Source organism: Engystomops pustulosus, chromosome 5 (assembly GCF_040894005.1).
Source record: "Engystomops pustulosus chromosome 5, aEngPut4.maternal, whole genome shotgun sequence".
NCBI lineage: Eukaryota > Metazoa > Chordata > Amphibia > Anura > Leptodactylidae > Engystomops > Engystomops pustulosus.
This window is the reverse complement of record NC_092415.1, coordinates 154,277,069-154,301,410: the sequence shown is the minus strand read 5'-3', so window position 1 is coordinate 154,301,410 and position 24,342 is coordinate 154,277,069. Positions and strand designations below refer to the sequence as shown.

Genomic DNA, 24,342 nt, shown 5'->3' with positions numbered 1-24,342 from the left:
ACCCGAATTTTACCGTTTTGCGCTGATTTTCCATGTAATGCCAAGGGGATTGTGGCGCATCGGCATGCACGCAACGGAAATCGGGGGGCATGGCCGTAAGAAAACCCGACGGATTAAAAAAAGTGTCGCTTGACACACGCTTACCTGCACCCAGGGTAGCAGTGAACTCCGACGGACTTCAGCGCAGCAGCGACACCTGGTGGACATCAGGCGCACTACCTTAGTGAATCCCGGCCGGACCTGAATCCTCCACAGAGAACACGCCGCTGGATCACGACAGGACCGGGTAAGTAAATCTGCCCCATTGTGTCTGAATGGTTTTACCTAGAGGAGACTCTTTCTTTAAGCCCATCACTGCTACAACTACATCACCAGATTATTTCGGAAAATATCATTTAAATTGCTGTCTCTTTACCCTCAACAAATTGATTGCAGCAACTGATCATCTATAAAAAGCAATATTTCTTCTAAAGCTTCTAGCTAGCTAATACTTTTGTTATATCAGTTATATGTATGTTAATGCAAAAACATCAATATTCAAGTCCAGGGTTGGATATTAAATCAGCTGTTATTAAATTTAAATCCCCCAGTATTATTGCATTTCACACAAGCTCTTGGGATACCAGCAGACCCGCAAACAGTATTTGCAAATAAAGCACTGTGTTAGTGGAAATGGGCTGAGGGGAACATGTCAGATTGTTTGTGGACTAAACTACGAGTGTGATATTATGTAGTTGGGTTTCGGGTCCCTAACCTATTTAGTTTGCCATTGACAAATTAGAGTTGACAGGGCTTTGCTTACAGAACTCTGTGCTTTGAAGATACTTAATGGGGGTCATTTACTAAGGGCCCGATTCGCGTTTTCCCGATGTGTTACCCGAATATTTCCGATTTGCGCCGCTTTTTCCTGAATTGCCCCGGGATTTTGGCGCACGCGATTGGATTGTGGCGCATTGGCGCCGGCATGCACGCGACGGAAATCGGGGGTGTGTGGCCAAATGAAAACCCGACGAATTCGGAAAAAATGCTGCATTTTTTTTTAAAAAAGTGTCGCTCGACACACGCTTACCTTCACCCACGATAGGACTGTGAACTTCAGTGCATTCCGATGGTCTTCAGCGCAGCAGCGACACCTGGTGGACGTCGGAGGAACTGCCTTAGTGAATACCGGCCGGACCTGAATCCACCGCAGAGAATGCGCCGCTGGATCGCGAATGGACCGGGTAAGTAAATCTGCCCCAATGTCTATCAATCACTGGCCCTGATGATGACCTGGGGGGCAACATTACTAACCAAGAAGCAGTTCAAGCGCTGCTCAACTGAGGCACTTAAACTGCTCAGATCACAATTTAACAACTGGGCATCTGCGGTATGATACGTCCTCTCTACAAAGGATTAATAACCGTTCTACGTATATGATAAAATCATTTCTAATCTTAACCTTTTAGTGTTAAGCCAAGTATGGAGAGGACTTGTAGATTGAACCCTTAACGCGAAGAGATGGTGTATGCTGTATTATACGCCATTAACACCACTGATTGGTGCAGATAATGATCACAGGAGTTAATCTTCCAAGTGTTTCAGTCAAACCTGACTGCAACATATGAGAGGCTACCATGGCTGCCATTCAACAATCTCTAATACATCCTGCTGGAGGAGGGCCTAAGAGATAGTTAATTAAAATAGAATAGAAAATGTATCCACTACATTAAAACATTAATATGTACTGGTCCAAAAGGACACGCTTTTCATTTGTGACCTCTGGAAACTTTCAGGTGGAGAGGTCTCCATAACACAGACACAGCACACATAGTATGAACACCCTTTCAGTGCAGTTATCAGAGATGTCTCTTATGTGAGGATGAGCACCCCGGGGTCCATGACATGACCAGGTCAGATGTTGGAAGAATATGCAATACTGTGTGGGACAGAATTGCATTCTCTCATATTATATAACTTTTCAGTATTTTGTACTATGAAAAGCCTTTATTTACAGATACAGTATAGCCCATTTATAGGGCCAGATGACCAGTCCATATTACAACAGTTTTTCTGCTCTCTTTTCTCAATTTACATATTACACATAACTGATGATGGTAGGGCATAGGATTTTACTTCCTAGCTATTTTACTGCTCTATTTATGGATCTTTATTGCTTTATTGTCATAATTTACTTCCCACTGATATTAAACTTACTAAAAGGAAAGCTTCACTTTTACACCTAAAGATCATGTATGGATTCCATACTCTCCTAAAGGGCCCTTCGTTGCTGGGTATAGACACAGAACTCATTACACAATGTGGTATGTTTCTATGTTTCTTCTTCTGTTGCAATGTAATCATTGGGCCGTAGATCATGTAATTCACTTAATGGCAATGAAAAAGTCATCTTTTCTGTTAATGTAATGTAATCTAGGGGAGTCTTGTAGAGGTCTGCTTCATAATTACATAACACAAGATATAATATATTGTACATTCTGCTGAGAAGGCTTCATTTGGGCATAAAACATTAGGCACTTGACAAGATACAAACAGATGCTGCTTTATTTGAATGTTTTTAATAGAAGAACACAGGTGCAATTTAGATTTACCATATGTTTGTGACACCATTGCATACATCAAACATCTGTAAATCATGTAATATCAAGATAGCACGAGCCTGGCTCATTCACATTGTGTTTCTATTTTCAGATGCTGTATACATATAGATGTACATGTATACCGCGCATCAGGCTCTTACCTCAGTCCTGTGGACCAGCTGCTGAGTGCCGTCATCATTCATTCTGAATGTTTCCAAGAATGGATCTGACTTGCTGAAAAAATCCTGAAATGGAATGGTATTCAATTAAATGGATTGGCAGATCTATTCTGTCTGTTTACATCGCCGCTGTCACAGCTGATTGAAATGGGAGATTGGATAACATTGAGATTTGTTTCTCTGCCAGTCCTATTCTACAGTATCTTGTTTTACTTATTTTAACTCTATAACATGGCTGCTACACCTCAGATGTCTTACATTATGTAACTATCTAATTTCTTACCCAATGTTCTTGAGGAAATTAATTGGTTACTCCTGGAGGTTCAGTCTAAGTGGTCCCCTGAATACCTTTTACATTTAATTTTACTAAATAAACCACCGGGTAGCTACCTCAGGAGAAGTCCCAGTAAAGCTCCTGACTCTTCCCAGCAGTGGTATTCACCACTATTCCCTCCTGCTTCCCTACTACAGCAGTCATTACTGTTTTTCTATGGTACTTCTGTCTAACTTCACAGTCTGTGTCTAAGGAGGATCCCTTAGTGCAGTGGTGGTGAACCTATGGCACGGGTGCCAGAGGTGGCACTCAGGGCCCTCTTTGTGGGCACCCAGGCTACATTGCCCCAGCACAGAGTTCACCAGACACAACTTAAAGAATTCACCTGGAGGCACAGGCAATGTAGATGTTACTCTCAGCGTTATTTCAAAGCAACACATCCTCGGACTGTAGAAAGAGTGAGAAGGTATGGACAGGGGCAGTTTATTGATGGAGGTCCTTCTTCTATTGAATTTGTGGTAGAACAGAGAGTTACTGCTTAAATATCTGTGTTGACACTTTGCGATTAATACGTGTGTTTTTGTTGTAATTTGGGCACTCGGTCTCGAAAAGGTTTGCCATCACTGCCTTAGTGGATCAAAATGATACACAATGGGGCACATGTATCATAGTTTCAGCTAGGCAAATTGTCAAATTTTAGCGACTTTTGCTGTGTTTGCGTCATTTTTGTGACTTTTTTGTTCTTTTTCAAGTACGCCTTGTCTGCACCTTTTGTGCAGTGTGCCTTATGTATCATTGTTTTCCAGATGTTCCGTGCGACATTTCACTTAGGTTTCACTTTTTTTCGCCTTTTCTGGTCCAGGGCAGGTGCAAAGGAAGGTTTTTTTTTCATGGAGCAGATTTTAACATGTAAATTGGAATTATTTTACCTGCTTTAACTGTTTAACATTTTGCACAGTAACCTCTTTTGTTAAATTCTTAAATTTTTGCTTTTTTTATTGGTTACTTCTAAGGGTGAGGTCACACGTAGCAGTTTAATAGCGTTTTTAATGCATTTTGAAACTAATGAAAAAAGGCAAATCACCTCTCCTAAGTTATTGTAATTAATGTTAACATTTGCGTTTACAAAACGAAATATAAACGCCACAATAACCATGTGTTAACACTGCGTTTACTATGCATTTTGTAAATTCAAATGTTAACAGTAATGTAATTAGGAAAATCAACTCTCCTTAGCTGTTGTAATAGGTTTCAAAATGCATTAAAAATGCAACATGTTAAATCCCAAATTAACAGTAGTGTCCACTCCTGCATATAACCCTCTCACATGGCTTGTGTTCTCTTTTGTATATAACCCCTTACATGACTTGTGTCCATGTGGATTTGAGACATTTGCAACAAAAAGTCTCAAAAAGAAGACAAAATTTGCACCTGCCAGGATAGGCAAAATTGAACATGTATCACAAGTAAAAAGACTGGATCATACATAAGGTGCAAAAAAGAGCTGCCAAATGTCTCAAAAATTGACCGCAGAGAGACAAAACGAAGGTAGATGTGGCCCAATGATTATTTTGGATTGCTATATTTAGCTCAAATAAATATATATATGCATTACATGAAGTGAGTGCCAAATTTTCTATAAGAAACCAGTATAACTTCGACTGACCGAAATAATTAAAGAGACTTCGGTGCCTAGCAAAGATGTAGTCAAGGGACAAGCAAGGGTCAGGAAAGGGGAGGTTAGTTTGTATTGGTGTAACAGACAAAGGTCATTGCTCCTGCTGCAATCTCAAAAGCGAAGCTTCTAAACTTGTGCATCCACAAGAACACACCGTGGGATATGTCATTAATAGTTGATTGGTGGGGACGTGGTACATAGCACCCTGCCGATCTGCTCTTATACACTAAGGTTAGGGTTGGAGCAGACTGTTCTGTATACAGCGGTGTTGTTCCGGCTCTGTTGGTATTGTAACCCAGCTAATCAGAGGGGATGCAGGGTGCCGAGCTATAGATAGATCATTCAAATGTTTTGTCTGGAAAACTTCTTATTCTGACCCAAACATACAGCATGCAGCATTATGCCAACATGCCAATAATATTGCAAACATCTGTTTTAAGGCCCATAAAAAGTATAGTAGTGAGTACAATACAGTTATATTGAACAGAATAGTCAAAAGCAACTGAAGCTAAATTTTACTGGAAATATATTAATAATAATAATAATTTTATAAAAGGATTCCGCTTTCATTTTAAGCTAAGTTAAAGGTTTTTATTGGGCTATAGATCATGACTTATCCTAAGAATTGGTCGTCAATATCCAATCAGTGGGGTTCAATGCCACCCAGCAACTTTATTGATCAGCTGAGAGTGCTGGGACCAACAGAGAGAAGAGAATCGGAAGCACCACTCTATTAACTGTATGATGACCAAAAGATTTTTTACAAAATCAATCAACATTTTACCTTGTCATCTAATTTCCGGGCACTAAAAGAAAGTTCAACGTAGTCATCATTTCCAGATAATTCTTCTGCAATCACCTAAAAGAGATGGTAGAATTAGAAAGAGAAGAAAGAAAAGCGATACAAGCGCCACATGTGTGAAAGCAGTTTCTGGCTTGGTAAAAAAATATATGATTGGTAATCTGCTCCCCCTTTCTGGTTGTACAAGCGGTACAACTCGTATAGTAGCTTTGGTATTGTAGTGGTCTCGGCAGCCATCCTGGGTTTTTTCCAGCAATAGAATTCATCGGAGAACAGAGTAGTAAATGTATGGCAATCTTCCAGGCTATCAGCCGCGCCAATAACTCAGAATAGTTCCTTTTCATAAATGAATATCTTTATTCATAGGCTGAATAATATGTGTTTCAAACCCAGACCGGTCTCTTCCTCAGTTATATACAGCTGTATATAACTGAGGAAGAGCCCGGTCTGGGCTCGAAGCGAGTATTATTCAGCCTATGAATAAAGATATTCATTTATGAAAAGGAACTATTCTGAGTGATTGGCGCCGCTGATAGCCTGGAAGATTGCCATACATTTACTACTACAAGAGATGGTGGTAAATGTTCATTCTTCTATTCAGGTTCAGGTTCTATTATATAATTCTTTGCTAGTAGAAACCCTGCCACCTCCTATTAGGACCCTTATACAAATCACTGGTCAGACCACACATGGAATATTGTGTGCAGTTTTGGTACCAGTGTATAAAAAGGACATAGTAGAACTGGAACGAGTGCAGAGGAGAGCAACCAGGATTATTAGGGGAATGGGGGGACTAGAATACAATGACAGATTACAAAATTTAGGATTATTCGGTTTAGAAGAAAGACGACTGAGGGGAGACCTAATTACAATGTACAAATACCTGAACAGACAGTACAAGGATCTCTCCAAAGATCTTTTTATACCTAGGCCTGTGACCAGGACAAGGGGGCATCCTCTACGCCTAGAGGAGAGGCGATTTTACCATCAACATAGACAAAGGTTCTTTACTGTAAGAGCAGTGAGACTGTGGAACTCTCTGCCGCAGGAGGTTGTTATGGCGGACTCTATGTACATGTTCAAGAGGGGCCTGGATGCCTTTCTGGAGAGCAATAATATCACATAATATGGGAATAAAACTGATTCTTAGTAGTTTCTGTTGATCCAGGGAGTTATTCTGCCATATCAGGGTTTGGGAAAGAATTCTTCCTTTATTTGGGCAACTTTCTTTTTCTAACCTTTTTCACTATGATACAGTACTATGTTTTCAATATGTATAATACCTTCAGAGTCCTTTACCTTTAGAGGGGTTGTCCATTGGTAAAGTGAATATTCAAGTTTTCCTGTGGATAGGGGATAACTTGCTGATCACTGTGGGGACCGCCACGGAGCACAAGAACATGGGTTCTTTGTACCCCAATTGAACAGAGTGGCCAGTAACACAAACGCGCTGCTGCTGCTCTACTCATCTCTATGATGCTGACAGAGATGGAATGGAGTGGCAACACATGTGTCTGGCCTACTGCTCTATTCATATAAGGTACAGAAACCCATTCTTGTGATCCATGGGAATCCGACCAATCAGCAAATTGTCGCCTATCCTATGGAAACAGAATTGCTTGTTGTGATTGGACAATCCCTTTAACAATCATTTCAGAAGTACTGTGTTTGAGCCTCTATAAGTAATGGACTTGATATATTTTGAATGCATATAATGCAATTCAGAAATTATAAGAGAAAGCCATCATGGGTTGCTAGTTCAATGAACAGATTGTTCAGGTCATCAATATCATAATCCTTGAAAAAAAAACATTAAAATCACTGCCCCTTTTGAGAGTAGGCATCCAATGGGTTCTATTGAGTGAGAAGGATTAAAACAATATCAGTTATATTTGTAAAAGTTTAGATTTTATGTAGTATCCAGTAAGTTAACTTCCCCCAATAAGAGCCTTCTCTCCTGCATATTCGGATTTCAATAGAGGGCACAGTTAATTATACATCTCCATTATCACTATTTTTGCGGAGGTGTGAACTTCTGCAGCCGTCATACCGTTATAGATGATTTCCCCGCTGTGTTTCCATGCTTCAGCAATGATTTTGACAGTTTCCTTTGTGACACAATCTACAGAGAGAAAGAAGAAAAACAGAACATATTACTCATGTAAAATAGATATATCTATTCATCTTAATAGCTCTTCAAGGCACTTGTCACAACAGAGAAAATACTTTTTTTTAAAAAAACATCAGCTTATTATTTGAAATGAATATTAGCAATTATATAAAGAACTAATGGGAGAAGAACATCAAATATTTTAATCCAGAAGGATGCTGTTTCCTTGTGTGGTATAAAGTATAAAGTCATTTATCAGTTAGGAAAAAGATATGATTCATGTTAATGGTAATCTACTAGTAACCATATGTAAAATGACACGGGACATACTCATCTATCTCCTTCTTCATCTTGATTCTAATGGTCTTTTTTAATCTTGACACGCTGGGATCACATGAAGAAAATACTTGTAAAAAGCAACCTGGAGCACGGGGATGCAATGTGCCATCACTCTGGGCTGCTAATTATGTGCGCCTCTCAAGAGGGCTGCTTTTTTTCAGGAGATCCCCAAGCTTGAAGAACACCACCGGGATCAAGATGAAGAGGTCTGTAGGTGAGTACGTTTAGTGTAATTTTACTTATAGTTAGTGGTAGATTTCCTTTAAAGTCAGATACTTGACAAATACATAGATGTCAAATAACTTTTTCATTAAATAATTTATTTACTAGGATATTATAGCTCTACTAAAGTCAACCCCATAGCGTATAAAGAAAAGAAAGTAGAACCTTCCTTTTACATGTAGTGGAACAGTATGTAGGGGGTAGAGATAGTCCTTGTACTGTGGAACAGACCATCGTACAAATAATAGAATGTTTCAGACTACAATGAATAAACATTAAGTCAATGGGAGAAATTTATCATACGCCTATGATAGCCCTGCCGCTGCATTTTCACAGCGCGATATATCAAAAGGCTTCCGCAGGGCAGGGTGCTGGCGTAGAAATAAACGCAGCCGGCTATCTTTGACATGTAAAAATTCACCGGCAGCAGCAAGTGCGCTGGCGTGGGGACAGTAATGCACCGCCCCACTCCCAGCCAGCTGCGCCCTCCATTCACGTGAAGGTTTCGGATTGGGGCAAATAATCGCAAGTGCTAGAAATAAGCTGATGTGGCACTAAGGCCATGTCTATTATTATCTAAAGTCACAAACGAATATATTTCCTGGTGTCAGATAAAATCAAGAAAGGAACAGTACTTTTAATTGAAGATCACATACACCACTCCACCATGCCCCGTAAGAAGCCTCAAGAGGCGAAACCTGAGGTTGGTCAAGGTACTCTGGCGTTTTGGAACTTTCTAAACTTTATAGCACATTTTAATCGATGATTGTGAGTATTTTGATAAAAAATACCTATCTCCTTAATCCTTGGCGATCTGCATAATTGGCTTGTCTCCCTTTTCATAGGATTTATGGCTATTTTTTTCCATCTGAAAGCAAGATTTTGTTAAATGGATCAATGCTGACAGCATATACTATGACTGGGAGTAACTGCCAAGCCTTGAAGCACTAAGAGTCTTCCATTTCAGAACAGGGTAGGGTGGTGTATGTGATCTTCAATTGAAAGTACTGTTCCTTTCTTTATTTTATCTGAAGCCCATTTTTATAGATTTTCCTTATTTTGAAGGGAGAGTTGAGCTTTTGTGACATTTGTTATAACTTTTCTATTATTATCTAAGCCTTTTGAAATGTGCTGCTGAAAGTGTCATGTTGTAGTGGAGGTCCCATTCCCATTATGCCCATGGTTATGCCCATGGTTGTAGGCTCGTTTTGCTACTGTAGACTCAACTATGCCATCCTGCTGGTGAATCTGTGCTATAATGGTGACAAAAATTCTGCTTTGTTACTTACCAGGCTGTAATACCAAGCAATTCCTGCTCAGCTACACCCCTCTGGTTCCAATGTCATCTAGCTTGGATAAGTGAAAACCCCCAATTCTCACGCAAATGTTCTCACATCTTTCCCGGCCTTGTTCTGCCTACCAGCTGCAGACAATCTTTAACTTTAGCCACACATTATGACCCACTGATACAGAACAACAGCCAAGGTTATTGTTAAGATCTTAGGGAACAATGGAGGGAACAAACAAGACTGGAAGATCCCAGGCTAATGGTGTCTCTCTTGGACTGGTCAGGCATGAAACCAGATTTTACTGCCCTAGTTACTGCCCTAGAACTGAAGTGATAGAGATTGGGGAAGATTTCTCATAATGGGGCACATTTACTTACCCGATCCTGCTCGTTCCCTGATCCGGAGTGTCGGACGCTCACTCTATGTGTGGCTTCCCCACTAAGGGCCGCCAGAGTTCACCTTTTTCTTCCTGGTGCATGTAAGTCCATGGCTTGCAACACAATTTTAAAGTTAAAACCCGCGCTCTGTCCAAATCAGTCGGATCATCCAACGGCTTGCCCCCCTTTTTCTGTCTCATGAAAGCCGGTGCCACATGCGACAAAATCCCCTCCTAAATCCCTGTCCCAGCGGCATGATCCCCAAAAATGTCGGAAAACCTGACAGAAATGAGGCCGCGGGACCCTTAGTAAATAAGCCCCAATGTCTGATGCAGAATGATAAATCTGGTGTAGTATAAAACTGTTTAGTCTAACTTTACAACTCCTACTAGTTGGCTTAGTTCACACCAGACTACTGCCAAAATGCTGTTGGATGTGCATAATATAATTTTCTTTTAAAACCATGCTCCATTTGTGAGACCAATGGAAAGAGAATACTATACGCCTTGCAGCTGCATAATTTTATACAGTCTCACTTGACTGCATACTGACCTACTGCTGCTTCTGACATTTACAGTATAATATTCTTCTAAGAAGAGGAGGGGGCATGTCTGGCTGCTACCATCATCAATCTTAGTGCAAAGAGTAAGGTTAATGTTAGATATTGTTCTAGAATTTGAGCTATTTGGTTAAAGAAGGTAATTGTCCATGTGTCAAGCGGACTAACAAAAGGAAACCATTTATAACATATAAACCAAGCACTTACTCCTATAATGTTGGAGATTATTTTAATATTTGACAAACTATATGAAGCGTAATCTAAAACTTTAATGGTATCTGGGTACTCAGACCCAATATTAGACGATATAAGGATATGGAAATATAAATCTTACATACAGTAGAATCAAGTACAGTTAAAAATTAAGATGGTAGGCAAAAGTTCTAAAGCCTGTCCTGAATCGTGCCAGACTTCATCCCTGTCGGACAATGCACCTGGTGGACCACGACAGGACCGGGTAAGTAAATGTGCCCTAATATTTTTATATCCTCATATTTTGTAATATTGTTATACATGATGTTGTCTTAGTACCCAGCGTTAGTGATGAGCTAGTGCTCAGCTAGTGCTCAGCACCCATTTTTTCCCCAATTAAGCCATTTTGTGTAACTTTTGCTGTCTACCCAGAGATAGCTGGTTCCCGGAAAGTCAGCACAGAATGAGCACTATAAGTTTCTGATAAGGAAGCTAACTGCTACAAGCCAAGAACATCCTCTACGTGCTACAAAGATAAGAATGTATAGCCCCCGCCCTGTTTACGCAAATGTTAAAGAGCAAGAACACATATAAAATAGTGGAATGTGACTAATAAAGTATGAGTTGTTTTTACAAGATACTCGATTCTGTGTGTGTCTTATAATATAGCTCTGATCCCAGTACTGGATTAACTAATCCATCACCAATTTGGAATTCACTGTACAACACTTACAGAGGCGTTTGGAAACCCTCATCTGAAATTAAAACCAGATACCATTAAAGTTTCAGGATACACTTCATGTTGACAAATAGTTTGGTGATTTTGTTGACTTAATAAATATTGAATTTATCTCCAACATTATTGGAGTTAGTGCCCATCTCATATGTTATAAAATGTAAGGCTGAGGCATTTACTGTACAATGCTTGAATTAGGTGACTTAAAAGGAGATCATAGTGTTGTGTCAAATCTCATGGGCATCATTAGCTTACGGCCCAAATTTGCAAATTCTACCTCTACAGCCATGCCACCACTAGTGGTTGATGGGAGGGAGTATGCCTGAGTAAGCATATTTTATCTATAGTCCTAATAAAAGTTATTTTACAAAAATGTCTCCTGTTCTTTTTGGGAGACATGTGCCCACCAAGAATAGCAGAAAGACCTAAGAGCCCTAAGCTCTGTACCTACTAGAAATTTTTTGTAAAATTATCATTTTAACTAGAAGATTAACATTTTGTAACTAGAATATTACCATGGTAATATATTGTGGGAAGCATCAATCAGTTTACACCTATAAAGTGGCCAAGAAGTGAACAGATGACTATTAGTCCATTTACTTAACACCCAATAATAAAGTCCTGGAAGATGTTATGTATCTTGAAGTTAATACAAATAATAATACATCAACAACTACCTCTTTATAAATGACTAAAATTGAATTAAATGCAGATCTAATTTTGCAAAAGGTAGACAGAAAGAGATTCATTTTGGCTCATAAGAAACGAAAAAGCATGTCTACATAAAAGACGCCCTCCTGAATTAGTGAGCTGAGAGCTTCCTTCATATCTCTCCATTGTAGACATGGACAAAAAACAGTCAGAAATGTTCACCAAACATCATGCATGTGGGGTAATGATCATGGAAATATCTCATTATTTAGGTAAACAGATGCTCCAGAACTAATAAGCAGATGAAGATCCAATTGGCAGGATAATAGAATAATTGTTTTTCTTACCTCCTGGCATGTATGTGTATGTATATATTTATTATTAACCCCTACGGGACTCAGCCTCTTTTGGCCTTAAGGACGCGGCCCCATTCTTCAAATCTGACCTGTGTCACTATAAGTGGTTATAGCTTTGGAACGCTATGAGATATCCAGGGGATTTTGAGAATGTTTTCTCGTGACACATTGTACTTCAAATTAGTTTAAAAATTTGGATGAAATCTTTTGCGTTTAGTTATGAAAAAAAACAAAATTTGGCAAAAATTTGGAAAAATTCTTTATTTTCAACGTTCTAAATTCTCTACTTTTGATGCAGATAGTCATAGCTCCCAAATAAATTCATAACTTACATTTCCCAAATGTCTGCTTTATGTTGGCATGGTTTTTTAAGATTCCACATATTTTACTAGAATGTTATGAGGCTCAGAATTTAGGTATCATTTTTCACATTTTTTGTAAAATCACCAAAACCTGTATTTAGATGGACCTGCTCAACTTCTAATTGACACTGAGAGGCCTAAATAATAGTGAGACTCGTAAATTACCCCATTATGGAAAATACACCCCTCAACGTATGAAAAACCACTTTTGAGAAGTTTGTTAATGCTTTACGTGTTTTATAGGGGTTAAAACAAAATGGAGGTGCAGTCTGCAAATTGTAGTATTTTTTCACAATACACCCATTTTGGGTGGAAAATTAAACATTTACAATGGATTAAATGAATGAAGGCTCCACAAAGTTTGTTACCCAATCTCTCCCGAGTACATGGATACTCTATATGTTCTGGTAACCTGCTGTATGGGCGCACGGCCGGGCATAGAAGGGAAGGAGGCGCCATCCAGATCAGATTTGCTATATCACATTGTACAAGCTATCATTTTTTTCTTTTTTTTAATGTGGACCTATAGCGGCTTATTTCTTAAGCCACATGAGATGCAGTTTTCTGGTACGTAATTTGGGGGAATCTATAGGCTAATTGGTGAGATTTTATTAACTCTTTGTTGGTGGAGGAAATGAAAATCATCACTTTTCAGGAAGATTTTTATGGGGTTGTTTTTGGCCGTTTACCATACCATAAAAATAGTATATTATTTTTATTCTATGTGTCGCCACGATTACAAAAAGACCTCATTTATATAGATTTTTAATTTTTTCCCATTTTTACTGAATAGAAAGTAAATTGGCAAAAATGTTGTTAATTTTAGCATCACCGTCTTTCATATGCATAACTTTTTTATTTTTCGCCTCACAAATCTGTTTAATGGTTTATTTTTTTTGCGAGAAGGATTGTTCTTTTTAGTGGTCTTATTTTAGAGTGCATAACATTTTTTAAATCCCTTTTTAGAGCATTTTTTATAGGGTATTAATTGAAAATGATTAGAGATGAGCGAACATGCTCGTCCGAGCTTGATGCTCGGTCGAGCATTAGGGTACTCGAAACTGCTCGTTGCTCGGACGAATACTTCGCCCGCTCGAGAAAATGGCAGCTCCCGCCGTTTTGCTTTTTGGCGGCCAGAAACAGAGCCAATCACAAGCCAGGAGACTCTGCACTCCACCCAGCATGACGTGGTACACTTACACGTCGATAGCAGTGGTTGGCTGGCCAGATCAGGTGACCCTGGGATAGACTAGCCGCTGCCCGCGCTGCTCGGATCATTCTGTGTCTGGATGCCGCTAGGGAGAGAGCTGCTGCTGGTCAGGGAAAGCGTTAGGGTGTTCTATTAGCTTACTGTTAGGCAGGAGTGATTCTCCAAGAACCCAACAGCCCTTCTTAGGGCTACAATAACGTTATACTTTTTTTTTTTTATTTGCAGCTAGTACCATATTGTGAGGAATTTGCAGGGGGACTTGCTACCGTTGTGTTTAGCTCTTAGTGACACACATATCCACCTCAAACACCAAAGTGGGAAAATTTATTAGGGGTTTAATTTCAATTAGGCACAGTCTGCCATTTACTTTTTATTTTACGTTTATTTTTTTAATAACTCAGTGTCATCTCATCTTGCATAGTAGTGTGCTTTCATACTTGGCTAGAAAATAGCCATAGGAGAATCCAAACGGCTTACTTACGCCTACAGTAGCGTTATATATATTTGATTTCTGGTTGATCTGCTGGTGGCTGAACTTGCTGCAGTGCATCTACTAGCAAATTGTGAGCAATTTGTAGTGAGACTTGCGACCGCTGTGTTTTGCGCTTAGTGACGCACATATCCATCGCAAAGACCGAAGTGGGAAAATTTATTAGGGGTTGGATTTCAATTAGGCACAGTCTGCCATTTCCTTTTTTATTTTACGTTTATTTTGTTTAATAACTCAGTGTCATCTCATCTGGCATAGTAGTGTGCTTTCATACTTGGCTAGAAAATAGCCATAGGAGAATCCAAACGGCTTACTTACGCCTACAGTAGCGTTATATATATTTGATTTCTGGTTGATCTGCTGGTGGCTGTACTTGCTGCAGTGCATCTACTAGCAAATTGTGAGCAATTTGTAGTGAGACTTGCGACCGCTGTGTTTTGCGCTTAGTGACGCACATATCCATCGTAAAGACCGAAGTGGGAAAATTTATTAGGGGTTGGATTTCAATTAGGCACAGTCTGCCATTTCCTTTTTTATTTTACGTTTATTTTTTTAATAACTCAGCGTCATCTCATCTGGCATAGCAGTGTGCTTTCATACTTGGCTAGAAAATAGCCATAGCAATAGGATAGCATCGTTTGGTTTTAAAAACTAAAAAACACAAAAAAAAACAAAAAACACAAAAAAAAAGTTAAAAAAAAATTAAAGTTATAACTCTCATTTTCAAAATGTTTAACCCGAGGGCTAGGGGTAGAGGACGAGGGCGGGGACGTGGGCGTCCAACTACTGCAGGGGTCAGAGGCCGTGGTCCTGGGCGGGGTGAGACACCACCTGCTTATGAGGGAGCAGGGGAACGCCGCAGAGCTACACTCCCTAGGTTCATGTCTGAAGTTACTGGGACTCGTGGTAGAGCACTGTTGAGGCCAGAACAGTGCGAACAGGTGATGTCGTGGATTGCCGACAATGCTTCGAGCAATTTGTCCACCAGTCAGTCTTCCACGCAGTCCACCCATGTCACCGAAATCGGCACTCCTCCAGCTCCTGCACCTCAGCCTCCTCCCCCCCAGTCTGCCCCCTCCCAGGAAAATTTGCCATTTGAACCGGCATACTCTGAGGAACTGTTTTCTGGACCCTTCCCACACTCACAAACCACTTGTCCGGTTGCTGCTGAGCAATTTTCCGATGCCCAGGTTTTCCACCAGTCGCAGTCTGTGGGTGATGATGACCTTCTTGACGTGGTGGAAGAAGTGTCAAAAGAGGTGTCCGACGATGAGGAGACACGGTTGTCAGACAGTGGGGAAGTTGTTGTCAGGGCAGGAAGTCCGAGGGGGGAGCAGACTGAGGGATCGGAGGATGATGAGGTGACAGACCCAAGCTGGGTTGATAGGCCGGGTGAACACAGTGCTTCTGAGACAGAGGAGAGTCCTCGACCAGAACAGGTTGGAAGAGGCAGTGGTGGGGCCAGACGGAGAGGCAGGGCCAGAGCTGGTGCATCAGCGCCAAATGTGTCAACTAGTGAAGCTCCCGTGGCGAGGGCTCTTGCGGCGAGGGCTAGATTTTCAGAAGTCTGGAGGTTCTTTAAGGAAACACCGGATGACCGACGGACTGTGGTGTGCAACATTTGCCAAACCAGGCTCAGCAGGGGTTCCACCACTACTAGCTTAACTACCACCAGTATGCGCAGGCATATGAATGCTAAACACCCCATTCAGTGGCAACAAGCCCGTTTACCTCCGGCCGTGCACACCACTGCTCCTTCCCCTGTGTCAGCTGATAGTCAGCCCCCTGCCCAGGACCCTGCCACAAAAACCCCATCGTCGCCTCCACGATCCTCCACAGCATCCACCAGCGTTCAGCTCTCCATACCCCAGACGCTGGAGCGGAAACGCAAATATAGTGCAACCCACCCGCACGCCCAAGCCCTTAATGTCCACATCTCCAGATTGCTTAGCCTGGAGATGCTGCCCTATAGGCTAGTAGAGACCGAGGCCTTTCGCAACCTCATGGCGGCGGCCGCCCCTCGGTATTCGGTCCCCAGCCGCCACTACTTTTCCCGATGTGCCGTCCCAGCCCTGCACCAGCACGTGTCAGACAACATCATCCGTGCCCTGACCAACGCCGTTTCTGACAAGGTCCACCTGACCACGGACACGTGGACGAGTGCTGCCGGGCAGGGCCACTATATATCGCTGACGGCACATTGGGTTAACTTGGTGGAGGCTGAGACCGAGTCTGACCCTGCGGCTGGTCATATACTGCCGACGCCGAGGATTGCGGGGCCTACCTCGGTCCAGGTGTTTCAGGCCTACTATGCCTCCTCCTCCTCCCACCCCTCCTCCACCTCCTCCTCCTCCGAATTACCATCCGTGGGCATGGCGCCATCAGTCGGTAGCTCTAGGCACAGCAGCAGTGCCGTCGCTAAGCGACAGCAGGCGGTGCTCAAACTGCTGAGCCTAGGCGATAAAAGGCACACCGCCCAAGAGCTATTACAGGGCATCACGGCGCAGACTGATCTGTGGCTGGCACCGCTGAACCTGAAGCCAGGCATGGTTGTGTGTGACAACGCCCGTAACCTGGTGGCGGCTCTGCAACTCGGCAGACTGACACATGTGCCATGCCTGGCCCATGTGTTAAATCTGATAGTTCAGCGTTTCCTCAAGACATACCCCAATCTGTCTGATTTGCTCACGAAGGTGCGCCGCATCTGTGCGCATTTCAGGAAGTCCAGCACAGATGCTGCCACTCTCAGGGCAGCGCAGCGCCGCCTCCAACTGCCCGCTCACCGACTGTTGTGCGACGTGCCCACGAGGTGGAATTCAACACTGACCATGTTATCCAGAGTTTACCAGCAGCGCCGAGCGATTGTAGACTGCCAGATGTCAACTTCCACCAGAACTGGTAGTCAGGTCAGTCAGCTTCCTCAAGTCTACAATGAGGAGTGGACGTGGATGTCTGATATCTGTCAGGTGCTGAGTAACTTTGAGGAGTCAACACAGATGGTCAGTGGCGATGCCGCCATCATCAGCCTCACCATCCCGCTGCTTGGCCTGTTGAAAAACTCTCTGATCAGCATGAAGTCGGAAGCTTTGCGCTCGTCACAAGAGACGGGGGAAGAAGATTCCCTTGTTGATAGCCAAAGCACCCTTAGGTCTGTTTCTCAGCGCATATCGGAGGAGGTGGAGGTGGAGGAGGATGAGGAGGAAGAGGAGGAGAATGTTGGCGAGACACAAGAGGGGACCATTGTTGAGTCCTTCACTGTTCAGCGTGTATGGGCAGAAGAAGAGGAGTTGGAGGAGTTGGAGGAGGAGGAAATGGACAGTCAGGCCAATGAGGGGAGTGAATTCTTACGCGTTGGTACTCTGGCGCATATGGCAGATTTCATGCTAGGCTGCCTATCCCGTGACCCTCGCGTTCAAAGAATTTATTCCAGCACTGATTACTGGGTGTTCACTCTCCTGGACCCACGGTACAAGCAAAATCTTTCCACTCTCATCCCTGGAGAGGAAAGGAGTGTGAGAATGCATGAATACCAGCAGGCCCTGGTTCACAAGCTTAAACAGTATTTCCCTTCTGACAGCGCTAGCGGCAGAGTGCGTAGTTCTGCGGGACAAGTAGCGAGGGAGAGTAGGCGAGCAGGCAGCTTGTCCAGCACTGGCAAGGGTACGCTTTACAAGGCTTTTGCCAGCTTTATGTCACCCCAGCAAGACACTGTCACCTGTCCCCAGTCTCGGCAGAGTAGGGCTGATCTTTACAGAAAGATGGTGAGGGAGTACGTAGCTGACCATACCATCGTCCTAAATGATCACACAGCTCCCTACAACTACTGGGTTTCAAAGCTGGACATGTGGCACGAACTGGCGCTGTACGCCTTGGAGGTTCTTGCCTGCCCTGCCGCTAGCGTGTTGTCCGAGCGGGTTTTCAGTGCAGCTGGTGGCATCATCACCGATAAGCGTACACGCCTGTCGACTGACAGCGCTGACAGGCTGACGCTTATTAAGATGAATAAAGCATGGATTTCTCATAATTTCCAATCTCCACCAGGTGAAGGAAGCTCAACCTGAATAATTTATCCACTCCTCCTCCTCCTCATTTTCCTCCTTCTCCTCCTCTTTGTACAGTAAAGCAGAGGAAACTGGCTATTTTTTGACAGGGCCCACTGGCTCTAGCTATAGTACTTTATGCATTTAATTTTTCTGGAGGGCCACCTACCCGGTCCTCTGTTTTAAAAAATTTTTGGGAGTGCCACATACAGGCACTCAATCTATTCAATTTTTCTGGAGGGCCACCTACCCGCTCCTCTGGTTTGAAAACTTTTTTGGACTGCCACATACAGGCACTCAATCTATTCCATTTTACTGGAGGGCCACCTACCTGCTCCTCTGCTATGAAAACTTTTTTGGACTGCCACATACAGGCACTCAATCTATTCCATTTTACTGGAGGGCCACCTACCTGCTCCTCTGGTTTGAAAAGTTTTTTGGACTGCCACATACAGGCACTCAATCTATTCAATTTTTCTGGAGGGCCACCTACCCGCTCCTCTGGTTTGAAAACTTTTTTGGACTGCCACATACAGGCACTCAATCTATTTCATTTTTCTGGAGGGCCACCTACCTGCTCCTCTGGTTTGAAAACTTTTTTGGACTGCCACATACAGGCACTATCCAAATTAAATTGTCTCCATAGCAGCCTCCACACGTTGTCTCCATTGCTACCTCCAAACGAGGTGTGTCAGGCAGAAATTTGGGTTGTTTTCATGGATTCCACATCAAAGTTGTTAACTTTGTCGCCACCCTGCTGTGTTATCCACAAAATATACTGGCAAACTTTTATCATTTACCAATATTATTTCAGCGCTTCTTGCGCATCTGTTTACACACCCCTCACCCGGCATATCCTAAACTTATAAGAACGCTACTACACTTGATCTTATACAAAAGGTTCTTAGAAGTGCTGTTTGGGGAGTAGCCTAGAGACAGGGGCTTGGATTGGCGAAAGCTCACCTGGCAGCGGAGCGCCAGCTCCATGCGCATCATGCGCTTCTTGTGCATCTGTTTACATTCCCCTCACCCGCCATATCCCAAACTTATAAGAACGCTACTACACTTGATCTTATACAAAAGGTTCTTAGAAGTGCTGTTTTGGGAGTAGCCTAGAGACAGGGGCTTGGATTGGCGAAAGCTCGCCTGGCAGCGGAGCGCCAGCTCCATGCCAAGATCCAACTAACATAGTTTTAACTGCAGCACCTTTAATCTACTACTAGTTCACTGCCTCCATACATGGTCCCCTTATCAAACGAGCTGTGTCAGGCAGAATTTTGGGTTGTTTTCATGGCTTCCATGTTAACTTTGTTGCCACCCTGCTGTGTAATCCACAAAATATACTGGCAAACTTTTATCATGTACCGATATTATTTGAGCGCTTCTTGCTCACCTCCTTTGGTTCTTCTCTGCCACCCATTGGTTTGAAGCCTGAGTCCATTTAGAGTATGTCGCCATGCCACTCTCTAGCCTGCCGCTGCTGCCACTGCCTCTGCATGCCGTCCCCTATAGTGTCAGGGTCAATTATTGGATGTTTTACATGCTATCTAGCTTCATTCTGTCACTCTGTCATGGCCATGCTGTTGCCCATAGTTTTGGCATAATGGTGCGATTAAGCAGCCTCAGAGGCATCCATGCATGCTGCCACTGCTGTTTCCTGTCCATTTCCGTGGTGTTTCCATCCTTTTCTGAGGTTCCCAGGTGTTTGGCCAAGCTTCCCTGTGCAGAGCCTTGGTCCCCTTGAAAAATGCTCGAGTCTCCCATTGACTTCAATGGGGCTCGTTATTCGAGACGAGCACTCGAGCATCGGGAAAAGTTTGTCTCGAATAACGAGTACCCGAGCATTTTAGTGCTCGCTCATCTCTAAAAATGATCTTTTTTCTGGAGTTTTTTTTTTGTTTTTTTTTACGGGGTTCCCTTTGTGGATCTAATAACGATTCTGTTTTATTATGCAGATTGTTACGGACGCAGGGATACCAAATATGTGGGGGTTTTGTGTATTTTATTCAATTGTACTGAATAAAAACCAATTTGGAGAAAATCTTGTTCATTTTAGCATCACCATCTTTTCATATGCATAACTTTTTTATTTTTCGGCTGACAAATCTGGTTAGGGGCTTATTTTTTGCGAGAAGAGTTGTTCTTTTTAGTACGCTTACTTTGGAGTGCATAACATTTTTTAAATTACTTTTTAGAGCATTTTTTATAGGGTATTAATTAAAAATGATCTTTTTTCGGAACGTTTTTGCGTTTTTTTTCTACGGCGTGTACCGTGCGGGTCCAGTAACGATTCTGTTTTATTATACAGATTGTTAAGGATGCGGCAATACCAAATATGCGGAGGTTTTTTGTGTTTTTGTGTTTTTATACTTTATTAAGTATTTTTATAGGAAAGTGACATTTTAGGGGCTTATATTTTAATGCATTTATTTTTTATTTATTCTAATGTATTAACTTTAGTGTTTTTGACTTTTTTATAATTATACATACTTGAACTTGAACCAGTGATGCTCTGATCACTGGTTCAAGTTCAATACACTGCTCTACAATACTATTTTATTGTAGAGCAGTGTAATCTGTCTGAGCATGCAGGTGCATGGTCTGACTGCCAGGGAGACCGGGCAGCTCCGGGGCACATGCCAGTCCCCGGAGCTGCCCAGAAGTGGATCGGATCCCCCAGTAAGCGACACGGGGGATCCGATACACAGCGCAAAAACCCTCACACGCCGCGGTCATGCTTGACCGCGCCGTGTGAGGGGTTAACACCCGTGATCGGAACCGGCTCCCATCGCGGGTATTATCGCAGGCTGTCAGCTGTACTAGACAGCTGACAGCCGCTGCTTCTGGTACCGGCTCCGTTCGTGAGCCGGTGCCAGAAGCAGGACGTTATAGAACGTCCCGGTGCGCTAAGTATCTACCCCCAGGGACGTACTATAACGTCCTGGTGCGCCTAGGGGTTAATAATAATTTATTTATATAGTGCACACAGATTACAGCTCTGCACAGAATGTTGAACACTCAGACGATTTCCTGCAAAACATGCCCCTTTCTCTCAAGACCACATACATTTTTATTAATTTTATTTTATTAACCACTCCCCCGTTAGTCGGGCAGGTCTGAAAAGTATAAAACAAAATCTAAAAGCCTTGATAAATGTGGTGAAAGACGTTTCACACACTGGGGGAGATTTATCAGAAGTGTCTGAGAGCAGAACTGTACTAGTTGGCATGGCAACCAATCGGAGATCAGCTTTAAAGGAAACCTACCAGTTAGAATGGTAGGGGTAAGCTGTAAGTACCTTACTTACTTACGTTAGTGTTATAAACCGCGGTATCGCGGTTTTAACACTTTTTAAATTTTAGAGCAGAAGGGGCTTTGGCGCTGCGCGCGACCATGCGCGTGGAACATCTCCGCTATTCCCTATGTAGGCGCGCACGCAGCGCCGAAGCCTCTTCTACTCTAAAGTTTAAAAAGTGTTAAAACCGCGATACCGCGGTTTATAACACTAACGAAAGTAAGTACCGGCACCAGCTCACCCTGAGCTGGTGCTCGGTACTTACAGCTTACCCCTGCCATTCTAAATGGTAGGTTTCCTTTAATTTCTGCACAGCTGATTTTATAAATAAAACTGAGCTCTGATTGGTTGCCATGGGCAACTAGAACAGTTCTGCCCTCATACACTTATAATAAATTTCCCCCCTACTGTTTTTGGTCCAAAACCACCAGAATTGTGGCAAAAGTGCATTAATAAATCCCCACAAAGAGTCATATGTTTTAAAGTGGAGATTTTTCATATGCCATATGTCTGGCGTAGAAGCATTGATAAATCTGCCCCTATGTGTTTATGGGGGTCATTTATCTTATCTCTGTTTGTTTTGGCTTGTTTTTGCCTGTCTTTTTTCCATCTGCTACTTTGGTAATTTATCAATCTCACTTTTTCCTTGTGTTAAATGTTTTTTTTTTTCAGATCTCTTTTTGCAACATTTGTTATAAATGTCTAAAATGTCACACAAATGTCTAAATTCACTTCTTTCTAAGTTTTCCTTAAGTATGGTTCCATCTGGAGTTTTTTTTGCGCAAAAAAAATGTTGCAAATTTTAGATAATTTGAAAAGATAAATGTAATTTACAACATTTAAAACATCTGAAATAGATGATAAATGTGTGTTACTGATAATAAACAAATGTCCGGCTGACTTCAGTGCACATTTCAAAAACTTCCCAAAAAGTCGCAGAAATTGCAATGCACCAAAAAAGTCTCAAAAAGACAGAAAAAAATAAATAAAAATAAATGACCCCCATGTGTTGCCAAACAGGTGTAGTGTAGTATATGTCAACATCAGCACAACATGTACTGAAATTGTTTTCTGAGAAGATTCAAGCTATGTTGATGGTGTACATATATGTAAAAGAAGACCTGTACATGTCCGGATATAACACAGCATAAGATGCTTTTCACAAAGCAACACAATTTTGTGAGAAGACTTACTTGTCCCAAAGTGCACTCCATTCCACCAAGGAAGTCCGCATCTTTCAGGCCGTTGTGATTGCTGCTTATGTCGTGAACCTCAAACCGAAGGCGTTGAACTTCTTCAAAATAAAAGTCAACTGTGAAGATTTTGGAAAAAATAGGGTTGATGCATGTTCTTATAACCTCTGTTCTGTCCACCTGTAAAAAGTAAGGAAAAAGTGAATGGCCAATCATGTTACTTCATGTTACTAGCTCAGTTTAGTAATGACAAATAAGATATGGATGTGTCTCCCTCTACATTGCCTTTTGAAAAGATGACTAGCTTTTCAAGACAATATTCCCTTGGGATATTGAATTTTAAAGTGGCTTGCAATATCTATCTATCTATCTATCTATCTATCTATCTATCTATCTATCTATCTAACTAGATTTACACAAACAGGCAGCACTCCAAGGTAGTGTTTAAAACGATGGGGTGTCTTTATTCCATGTTTGCACATGGAATAAAGACATCCCATCGTTTTGAACACTACCTAGGAGTGCTGCCTGTATGTGGAAATCTGTATTGTGGGCGCTCTAGCCAGAGTGCTAAGGGATATTGCACCCAACCAAGTTGCTGTGTTGCTCTGAACTTTCCATCATCTATCTATCTATCTATCTATCTATCTATCTATCTATCTATCTATCTACTATCCAGACAGGCAGCAAAGCTGAGGTTCATTCAAGTGTATTCATACCAAGGCATTGCCACACTGGAATAAACCTCATCTTTGATAATGAAAATTGGATGATATTTGAAAATTATGATAACCTAACAATATAAACTATCATACTATGGGTTGTTCACATTAGTCTTCCTTACAAAGTCTGAAAAATTATTAGTGAATGCAGCCTAATAATAAATATGACGTACAGTGATATGACATTTGTATATAAAAAGTTGGTTATAGCATTATTACAATTTAAAATTAAAAATGTAATATTTCATTTTTATATTTTACAAAATAAATTCACCCCCCCAAAAGTACTATTAGTCTGAAAAATGATCCTAAATGTTTAATAAGTGGATATTGGCAGCAGGAGCTGAAAATTATTTATAGGATTTCAGTTCAATGTGACTTTATTGAAGAAGTCACAATAATTCAGAAAAGTCTCAAAAACAAACCACAAAGAAAACATTTACCTTAAAAAAAATCTTTTGTTAAGAATTATGCTTCAAAATAGAGACAATTTAGGTGCAACCCCCCTGATATAGCATACCAACCCAATATTTAAAGTGAAAGTGCCACATGACTAATTAGCATATGTAATTATGTGTACAAAAATTTATGAAGAATAACAATATCTAAAAATGCATTTTACAAAAATTCATGTTTAAAGCGCAAAATATATCACAATGATATTACATTAACATCATAATAAGATGC

General features: G+C 41.7%; 1 protein-coding gene across 2 annotated transcripts in view; it reads right to left on the bottom strand.

Annotated features, from left to right (window-relative positions):
• Nucleotides 1–24,342, bottom strand: part of CPNE4 (copine 4) — a 299,743-nt gene that overhangs the window by 98,913 nt on the left and 176,488 nt on the right. For both annotated transcript variants that reach the window (XR_011855880.1, XM_072153478.1), the window contains exons 3-6: nt 22,934–23,113; nt 7,563–7,634; nt 5,495–5,569; nt 2,741–2,824 (exon numbers count right to left, since the gene is read on the bottom strand). Coding sequence is in view for 1 of the 2 variants with exons in the window: in XM_072153478.1 (XP_072009579.1) it covers nt 2,741–2,824; nt 5,495–5,569; nt 7,563–7,634; nt 22,934–23,113 (411 nt within the window). In the remaining variant the exon portion in view is untranslated. The remainder of the gene's footprint in view (nt 1–2,740; nt 2,825–5,494; nt 5,570–7,562; nt 7,635–22,933; nt 23,114–24,342) is intronic.